We start from the raw sequence: 10,838 nt of genomic DNA on the forward strand, positions 1-10,838 counted from the left end.
TCGTACTCAACAATCAAACACATAGCAAATAAGGCAACAACACCTAATTCCTCAAGCTAAGGTTAGCCATAACACTTACCTCGATTCCATGGCCAAAATCAAGCCTCAGTCACCGCTTTTCCTCTAGATTCCACATCCGAACCACTCGTATCTAGTCATAGTTAACTTAATAACATCAATTATTGCTAAAAAATCAATTCCAATACACAATTATAGGGTTCCTAACATTTTTCCCAAAAAGTCAAAAATCGACCCTGGGCCCGCTTGGTCAAAACTTGAAGTTCGGATCAAAACCCAATTACTCATTCACCCCCGAGCCCGGACATACAACTGGTTTTGGAATCCGACCTCAATTTGAGGTTTAAATCCCCAAATTTCAAAATGTCTAAGTTCTACCCAAAAACACCAATTCCACAACGATAAACCCTAGATTCTAGGATGAAATCTTGTAAAAAGATATAATAGATTCAAAGAAATGAGTTAAGAATCATTTACCTATGATTTGGGGAAGAACTAGCCCTAGGAAAATCGCCTCTTGAAGTTTAGGTTTTGAAAAATGGGAGAATAAATGAAAAATCCCGTCTAAGTCCAAAGTTATCAGCTGCAGATGTCGCATTTGCGAACTGAACTTCGCATTTGCGAAGCTCGCATTTGCGAGAAAGGCATTGCAAATGCGAACCTGCCGCATTTTTGCTGCTGTCGCAAATGCGAACCATTTGATCGCAAATGCGAAGGTCCCTCCCCCAGACTTACTTCACAAATGCAAAGGGCTGTTCGCATTTGCGAACATGGGCTGGCCCAACATCTATTCGCATTTGCGATGAGAAGCTCACAAATGCGGCCTCATCAGTAGTCGCAAATGCGAACCTTGACCTCGCGTTTGCGAGGTCTAAGGCCTGCAACAAGTTCAGCTATACCAGTAATATTTTTTAAGTTCCAAATCACTCCGTAGCCTATCCAAAACTCACCCGAGCCCTCGGTGCTCCAAACCAAACATGCACACAAGTCTTAAAATATCATACGGACTTGCTCGCGCGATCAAATCGTCAAAATAACACTTAGAACTACGAATTTAGCATCAAATTGCATGAAATTTTCAAGAAAGTTTTAAAACTTCTATTTTCTCGACCAAGTGTCCGAATCACGTCAAATTAGTCCCGTTTCTCACCAAATTTTACAAATAAGGCATAAATATTATAACGGATCTGTACCGGATTCCGGAACCAAAATACTGACCAGATAGCAACGAGATCAACTATTAACCATTTTCTCAAAACCATTATAATTTCAGTTTAACAACTTTCATCAAAAATTTATTTCTCGGGCTAAGGGCCTCGGAATTCAATTTCGGGCATACGCACAAGTCCCATATTTTATTACGGACCCTCCGAGACCGTCAAAACACGAGTCTGAGTTTGTTTACTCAAAATGTTGACCGAAGTCAACTAAAATCAACTTTTAAAGGCAAAAACGATATTTTTCTCAAATTTCCACATAAATGCTTTGCGGAAACACACCCGAATTGCGCACGCAAATCGAGAAAAAATAAAATGAGGTTTTGAAGGCCTCGGAAACCCGAATTAAGTTCTAAAACACAAGATGACCTTTCGAATTATCACACGTAACGATAGAAATAAGGGTAACAAATTAAATATAGTGTTTAATTGACAATGTTGTAATAAAAAAATACTAATTAAAGTTGCGCGTTTTATCTGTTAGATTAGTAGGGGAAGATAGCCAAGTACTATATATAAACTAGTACTTGGTAGTTGGTAGTCTGATGATTATTGATCATCATCATCTCTATATTCTTTGTCTGATTAGCTAATTAAGCAATGGGGGAATATGTTATTGTTTTTTATTGGCTGTTTTTCCTACCAGCTTTGCTTCTCTTGTTTTCCATCTACTTTGGGAGAAATAAGTTTAATGATAATGATAAGGATACACTTCCAAGACCATATCCTTTGTTGGGTCATCTTGTAGCAATCCTAAGAAATCGCAATCAGAATATAGTTGAATGGATGTGTGAGGTTGTTAACAAATCACCCTCCTCCACCTTTTTCCTCCATTTGCCTCTACGGCGACACCCTCACATCCTCACCTCTAATTCTGCCAATGTTCAGCACATTCTCAAGACTCGCTTTGGAATCTACCACAAACACAGAAAATTCGGAGTCGTTCTTCACGACGTGTGTCGAGACAACGTTTTCCTAGCAGACGGCCAACGTTGGAGAAAACTTAGACAATTGGCTAGCCATGAATTCAATTCCAGACCATTCCATAAGTTTGCCAATTTCCTAGTTCCGGAAAATGAAATTTCCAATCGTCTCCTCCCACTTCTCTCTGAGGCAGCTGCCAATAATACTGTCATTGACCTTCGAGACATCCTACGCAGATTCACATTCGACACTGCAGTTCAAATGGCACTCGGCCACGACCTAGCCTACTTATCCAATTCACCTAAGTTTCCACCCACCCATTTCGCCGACGCTTTCGAGTCTGCATTTGAGATCAGCATGAAGAGGATCTTTTCATTTTTTTGGAAAGCCAAACGATTTTTCAACATGGGCTCCGAAAGGAGACTCAAACGTGACATCTCTGAAATCCGAGGATTTATTAGAGAAATAATCATAAGCAGGCGGAAGGTTAAAAGTAGTAGTAGTAGTAGCGGTACTGATCATCATCATTATCATGCATCAGATTTCTTATCTGGCTTAATGAATGATCCAAAAGGAAAATTTGATGATGACGAGTTCCTTATTGATTCCTCCATAAACTTCCTTCTGGCCTCTCAGGATACTGTCATTACAGCTTTAACATGGTATTTCTGGTCAGTCTTGAAAAACCCAGATGTGGAAGATAGAATTGTTATAGAAGTGAAGGAGAAAAAGAGTAGTAATATTAGGGACATGATTTATACCCACGCTTCAATTTGTGAAAGCTTGAGACTTCACCCTCCAGCCGCTTTTGGTGGAAGGGAAGCTACAGAGGACGATGTGTTGCCTGATGGTACAAAGGTGAAAAAAGGGATGGCTGTTTTCTATCATACCTATGCAATGGGGAGGTCGCCGGAATTATGGGGTTCCGATTGGCCGGAGTTCCGCCCTGAGAGGTGGCTGAAGAGATCAGAAGAAAATGGCGGGGAATGGACCTTCGTGGCTAGGGATTCGTTCACATACCCTGTGTTTCATGGAGGTCCAAGAATCTGCTTAGGGAAAGAGATTGCTTTCACGCATATCAAAAGCGTGGTCGCCGCCGTCTTAGGCAGATTTCACTTTGTGCTGGCGCCGGTGATGGAGGAACATCCTGAACCCGTTTTCTTCTCAAATTCCACTTCAAAAATGACCAATGGTTTCCTTGTAAAGGTTGTAGATCGTATGTAACATGCATAATATAATTAATATCGCGTGAACAAATTGAACGTTAGTATACTCCAATTTATGTGATATAATTTGACTTGAATAGAGTTTAAGAACGAAATGAAATTTGTGATTCTTTATGTGCAATTATAAGTGGCCATAGCCAGCCTATAAGAGACCCATTTTCTCGCCTATTATAAAAACTTTTGAAATTTGTGATCTTAAACATGTAACATTGTTGGTATGAAATAACTCAAGAAATATATTCTTTATTGCTTTTATTCCATAGCTCATAAAATTGTTTACATCATGTATTTATACATTGGCAGTATGGGAGAAGCAATACAGATATAGAAGATCAGTTCTAAACATGATAAAATATCACAAGCCTACTGTGATGACCCGCATGTCATCATGTCACATAGACGCCATTTGGCATATATTAATGCCATGTAGAAGCTTATATAGGAGGAAGGCTAGCATTTGTGAGAAGATTCTAGAGAAGTATGGACATTTCCTTTGGAAGGCCCTAGATCCCTATGGATTTGCTGGAAAAGTCCTTGGAATCTTCTAGGTTTGGAGAGAGTTCTAGAGAAAGCCCTTATCTTGTAAATATTAAGGACTTGTGTAACAATTAATATTTACATACTAGCCCTTAGGAGACTAGTATATAAAGGGGGCCATTCATTTGTAATTCACCAAGCAAACAATTCAAGTTCTCTCTAATACAAAGCTTCCTTTAACAATTCTCTTGTGTTCTTTCTACCATTCTCTTAGCGATCTTGAGTGTAATAAGGCTGACTTGGCATAGCAAGAACGTGAGCAAATTGTCAAGGGTCGTACATGTACTTAGTTAACGTGTACTTAGTTAACGACTAAGGACGTGACAATGTGGTATCAGAGCAAAGGTTGCAACTAAAGGAATGGCGAACGAGGGAGAAATTAACGCTGCCAACACCCAAGCCAACGTCATCAAGGATGCTGTTGGCAAGAGCGGCTGTAACAAAAAGAGGAATGCCACCAATAAGAGCCAGGAGGTGCCGCACGTGGGGCTTTCATCCCAGGAACCATCTACCACTAAGGCGAGCAAGGATGAAGTAGAGGTCCTGCTCGAGGACGTCTTGCTCGGTAAAGAGTGAGTGATGAAGTTGAATGCGGGGATAGACAATGTGGAGATCTTTGGCCAATGCTTGGGGAAGGTGGAAGGCACCCTTAACGTTCTTGAGGGGCACACTCTTGTAGAGATTGAGAGTATCCGAAATGACTTGGAGGGACGTACGCAGACCAAGATTGAATTAAGGCAAACCATCACTTCCTTAGGTGCAGACTCATGGAGGCTTTGAGTACTATCAATGGTATGAAGACAAAGATAGTGTCAATTAAGGAGCATGTTGATGCTAGCGTGACCGAGGCAGCCAACAATGTTGTGATGATGAGGGAGGATAAAATCGAGGCTCCCAAATCCCCGTTGTTCAAAGGTGTTTGTGATGCAGCAGAAGTGAAAAATTTCCTTTGGTACTTGGAAAACTACTTCAGGCACGGAAAAGTGAGGGACGACGAGACCATGGAACACTGCCGTGTTGTACCTCTCAAAGACTGCCATGCTATGGTGGAGAAGGAAGATGACAAATATGGATAAAGGTCTATGTACTATTAGCACGTGTGATCAGTTCATAGCCGAGTTCAAGCGACAGTTCTTTCCAAACAATGTCTTGTACGAGGCAAGGCGCAAGCTTAGGGAGTTGAAACAAACAGAGAGCATACGTAACTATGTCAAGGAGTTCACTACCCTTATGCTTCAAATCCCCAACCTGGCCAATGATGACTTGTTTTTCCACTTCATGGACGAGTTGCAAAATTGGGCTAAGCAGGAGTTGCAACACTGACAAGTCGCTGATATAGACCTAGCCATATTGGAGGCCGAATCATTAATGGATTTCAGGCTTGACAAGCATGAAAAAGGCAATGGCAATGTCAAAGGTGGGGTAGACCGTGGCAAAGTCAAGGAGATACAACAACAATACTCCAAGACTCAAGATTCCAAAAAGTCGAGAAAGAAGGCACATGCCGAGAAGAAGGGATACTACATATACGGAGGGCCGCACGGATTCATGAATTGTCCCGGCCTCAAGAGCCTCAGTGCCATGGTCAATGAACGGAAGGAGCAGCAACAAGGAAAGAGTTTGGGAACCGCACAGTTGGGTATGATCGGATTATGTGGTGCTGTCACGAAGCAAACTATCCAACCTACCGAGAATGGCAATCAGTACGTGGATTTCACCATCAATAACAAGCCCGCTCGTGCAATGATGGATACTGGAGCAACTCATAATTTCGTGACTAAGGCTGCCGCAAAGAGACTAGAATTGAACCTTGCTCCAACCAACCCTCACATCAAGACCGTGAATGTCGAGGTACAAAATGCTCGTGGGGTAGCTAATGGAGTTGGTGTCAAAATGGGAGCTTCAAAAGGTTTGGCAAACTTTACTGTAATTGCTATGGATATCTTTGACATCATACCAGGGCAAGAGTTCTTTAGACATTGTCATACTTTGATCGACCCCTACCTCCAACGTCTCTTGGTTGTGGAGCGAGAAGGAGCTTGCATGGTACCTATAGTGACTATGCCACATAGACAGATCCAAGCACACTTTCAGCTATACAGGTAGTCAAGGGGATCAAGAAGGGGGAGCCGATGCTCGTGGAAACCATTGTAAGTCTAGAAGAAGAAAGAGTTTTCAAGAGATACTCCCGCCTTGCATAGAGAAGTTGCTTGAGGAAAACAAAGATGTCATGCCTGAGGAGTTGCCTAAGAACTTGCCGCCTAGGCGAAAGGTGGATCACAAGATCGAGTTGGAGCCAGGGGCTAAGCCACCCGTATTTTGCCATATATCGTATGGCACCGCCCGAGCTAGAGGAGCTCAGGAAACAATTGAAAGAACTGCTAGATGCTGGTCAAATTCGCCCATCAAAGGCACCTTTCGATGCACCAGTATTGTTCCAGAAGAAGAAGGATGGATTGATGCACTTGTGTATAGACTACCGAGCACTTAATAAGGTCACAGTAAAGAACAAGTACCCGATCCCCCTCATTGTTGACTTGTTCGATAGACTTGGGCAAACCAAGTACTTTACCAAGGTGGATCTTCGCAAAGGCTACTTCCAGGTTCGCATTGCAGAAGGAGATGAGCTGACACAACATGTGGGACGAGATATGGAGCCTTTGAGTGGTTGGTGATGCCCTTCGGCTTAACCAATGCACCGACCACATTTTGCACCCTTATGAACAAGATTTTTCATCCCTACCTTAATCAGTTCGTGGTAGTCTATCTAGACAACATAGTCATCTACAGCAATACCTTGGAGGTAGGGATACATAAATCTCTCTCAAGCAATTATGATAATTTACTAGACGTACTCTCTCAAGCTACGCTAGCTAGATTCACATTACCGTTCTTTTAGATTGCACCCGAGGTATCGTTATCTCTAATCCAATCTCTAAACCCTCAGTTATGACTCTCGTCTATACTCCGGGAGTGATGTTGTTCAACAACTACCTAAATATGTACTCTCTCTCAAGAAGGTACATAATAAATAGGAACGGATAATTAAGGGCCCTTTCAACTAACCACAATCAAAATGTAGATGAACAAATAGAGATTAACAACCAATTCAAACTATATTAATATAACAACCAAGTCATCCCCAACGGGTTTCACCAAAACCTTAGATTAAAGTATTTAGCTACTCATGACCACGTAAGAATAAACTATGAAAATATTCATAATGGAAAATTGCAAGAAAAATAAAAGAGAATAAGAACTATGCTATTTTGGGTGATCTCTCACACTTGTTCTTCTTGCAAAAATAATCTCAAAATAAGCCTCTCTCTTCTTGGGCGAGTTTCCTACATCTTATAAGGGTTTTACAAAAGTTTTCCCGAATTGACACTTTGGTCCCTTAACTTTCTGGACTGTGAACATGCCGCCGCGGCCGCGACGTCGACCGCGGAGAACACTGACTCCAACCGGGGTGAGTATGCTGGGCCTTTTTTTTGTCTCCGTGTTCCTTCTCTTTTTGCTCTTTTGTGTTTGGGTACTTCTTGAGTGGGTGTTTTCTTCACGTTATTGCCTCTAAACACTTCTTGTTGCTTCCTCACATCTTATATTCCCTGTAAACCAAATAACATTAATTAAAGCATTTTATTGGCAACTTACATTATAAAACAACAACAAATAATGGGCAATTATGGTATAAATAACAACTATATAGCCTATTATCAACACCCCACACTTAACCTCGATCAATTCACCACACTCCATAAAAATTCATTCCCTATGCTTTTCCCTCAATGACTCACGCCATGAACATTTCACAAGAGTTACACCTAGTAGTGAACAACTTTTACCTCAAGAATCAAGTTTTTCGTACCCTGTAACATTTGCACTTACTCAAACCACTCTACACAATAGTCAAGATGCACCTTTCCTTTGTGAATCACATGCCCTCACATCACACAAGAGAGTAGTTCCATATATATAATGATAGTGATAACAATTAGGAACTCAAATAGACAGAATTCGCTCACTCTCCAAAAAGAACATTCACATGCCACAAAGATGCACCATAGGCTTGCCCCTAGTGTAGTACTCGACTAATCGAGCCCCACTCAGTCTAAGATCAATAGGACTTTATTTGGTTGTAATGTAGGCTAAGGGACGGGTAGGATACATTTGGATATAGTGACTAACCTCCCTAAGCACTTTTAATACAATTACGTTGAATTTAAAAATCATCATTTTGTAAGCCAACACTCCACCACATTTATTTAAACATCCCCATACACTAGGTGCAATTTGTACAAGCTACCACTTATTAATCACTACAAAATATATATGAATTTTTTTTTCGTGGTGCCTTTCTTTTTACGCTTCACATTCTGCACCTTTTCTCTATTTCCATGGTTCCACTTCAAAAACCAAACCACTACCCCCACACTTTTGTTTTCACATAATCTCAATACCAATCTAGTGCTTAGTGAGAGGGAGGAAAATTGGTTCAAACAGCAGGCTATTCAAACAAGTGGTTAAGGTTCACATTGTGGTTGCCAAAGAAACATGCTTATAGGCTCAACGGGGTTAACTAAGATGTAATGCATTCAGGTGGTTAACTTTATATGTCTGGCTCAACAAAAAATGCCTATATCACTTCTAAAACCGAATAAAGCTACTATTTCACTTTGCAAACACACAGGGCAAGTTCTAGGCATCAAATGTACAGCATGGAATACAATGATACTCACACCCACATGTCACATGACTCACTCCGGATTAGTTTGTCAAAACATTCTCTTTTGTGTGTTCAAGTTAGGTACAAACATACAATTTTAAGGCACTTAAACAAGATTCAACCCTTGAAGCTAAGCGCTACACTCTAGCGTCTATCGTGTTCTGGTGTCAGAACGCTAAGGGTGTTTTTCTTCTTCAATTTTAAGCTCGTCACACATTAATCCTAACCTTAAAAAAAAATCTACCTATACCCGGTTCAAGCTAATCCCTTGGAAAAGAACCGTGGCCCAAAGAAAAACCAAGGGGGAGTTACTACACTACCTAAGAAATAAAAAAAATCTTTTTTGGTGTTTTCTATAGACTAGCTTCCCTCAAGAAAATTTGTCTAAAGAAAACGTCATTAGGAAGAGTCTTTATATTTCAAATTTTTTTCCTCGACTTAGTTCCTCAAGAACCCTGCCGAAAGAGATCTATCGTCGGGACAAGTCGCTTCTATTTTAACTTCCTAAAAAAAACTGTTACTCTATTTCTAAAGCAACTAACACAAAACAAAAACAAACAGATAATATTCACAAGTACAACATACAATGAAGTTTCCCCCACCCCACACTTAAAATTAAGACATGTCCTCATGGCTTGACAATATAAAAAGTAGTGAGGTAAAGAAACTTCCCTGAAGGGTCACTCTTGATCTGAAACTGTGTCTGGGTTCACGTTGCAGGCGCGACCCAGTGCTCTCAACCAACCCATGAATTTCTTTTCTGACTTCATCTGTCGGTCAGCCACAACATCCATGCGGGACCCCAAGTTAGTGACAGAGGTCCGCAATCCAGTCATTTCCCGCTCCAAAGTATCCATCCGAGTGCTGCGGCGTGGCTGTGACGATCCTGCCTCGTCCCCTTTAGGAGGGGCTATGATCTCAGCAGCATCAGAATCATCCTCAGACTCAGACTCATCAGACGAGTCATCATTGCGTCGTACTGGCTCTCGTCCCTCTTGCCCAATTTTTCTCACCCGGAAAGGGGTTTTTATAGGTAATTTCCCATCAACTCGGGAGTTCTCAGGAACATTAGCAAGGTGGCATATACGGGTGACAAGCGAAGGGAAGTACTGGCCTTTTCTTAGTTCGGGTGCTCGGATGAACATTTCTTCAGAGAGGACTCGGGCGACATCAAACCCTTGGTGAGTCATGAAGTAGTAGATCATAGCGGCCCGTGGCCCATTTACATCGGTGGTATTGCTGGATGGTAGCAACCGAGTGGTGATGACAGTGAGCCAACATTTAACCTCCCAAGTAAGAAACTTGGAATGTAGAGTCGTCGGTTGTGCTACCCATTTGGGCTGCCTGCCAGGTATACAGATGACCTCCAGAATTCTGTCCTAGTCAACCATCGGGCGACTAGACATGATGTAATAATCATCACCCGTGAATGCGGGGAGGCGATACATTCTGCAGATGACCTCTATAGCAGCATTAACCGGGGTGTTGTGCACAGTCACAACCTTGTCCTCGTGTTCTGGCAGGTTTGCATAGAATTCCCTCACTAGCTGAATATTTGCTTCCTCGGGAGCCTCAAAGAAGATGTCCAGCTGACACCTCCGTAGCTCATCAAACATATTGGGGCATTCCTTCACCAAAGCCTTCCTGTCGATATGGACCTCATGGAGTAACTTCTTGGCAAGTTTCTGATTGTACCTTGCCTCTGCTTCTGCAGAGACGAACCGAGTGCTATCAAACCGTGGTGCACTGGTTTGGCCCCTAGCTCGTGAGGAGCCTCTTGGGCCACTAGCAGAGGACCCGGTGTTTCGTCTCTTACGGGCTGAAATCATAATACCTGTCAAAATAGAGAAACGCGTATTAGGAGGAGCCTAAAATGTGTGACTATGGGTGGTTACTCAGACTTCACCACAACCATGTCACAACATCTCCTTATATCACCATTGAGGCAATTTCTCAAACACATTGTGGGCAAGGCATTTTCTTCATATTCATGGCCCCAAGGGAATCAAGAAAACTTCCCAAATTCAACTATCTACTACACCCACACATTCTACACTCTTTTTTGTTAACCATCACCCACTAACAACACCATTCCAAACATTCAAAATACAGCCCCTTCACCAGACATATGCTAAAAATGAAATTACACTAAAAAGAAGAAGAAGAACAAAACAAAACAAAATCCTATCA

At 41.7% G+C, this 10,838-nt stretch overlaps 1 protein-coding gene across 1 annotated transcript; it reads left to right on the forward strand.

Annotated features, from left to right (window-relative positions):
* Positions 1-1,835: 1,835 nt before the first annotated feature.
* Positions 1,836-3,383, forward strand: LOC107811218 (cytochrome P450 94A1-like). The gene has a single exon (XM_016636103.2). The coding sequence runs from the start codon at positions 1,836-1,838 to the stop codon at positions 3,381-3,383; it is 1,548 nt and encodes a 515-aa protein (XP_016491589.2).
* Positions 3,384-10,838: the final 7,455 nt, after the last annotated feature.

The sequence above is a fragment of the Nicotiana tabacum genome, chromosome 8 (assembly GCF_000715075.1).
Source record: "Nicotiana tabacum cultivar K326 chromosome 8, ASM71507v2, whole genome shotgun sequence".
Classification (NCBI taxonomy): Eukaryota; Viridiplantae; Streptophyta; class Magnoliopsida; order Solanales; family Solanaceae; genus Nicotiana; species Nicotiana tabacum.

What these genes read in the sequence shown, in the direction of transcription:
- LOC107811218 (XM_016636103.2), top strand. Translation starts at nt 1,836, where the DNA reads ATGGGGGAATATGTTATTGTTTTTTATTGGCTGTTTTTCCTACCAGCT.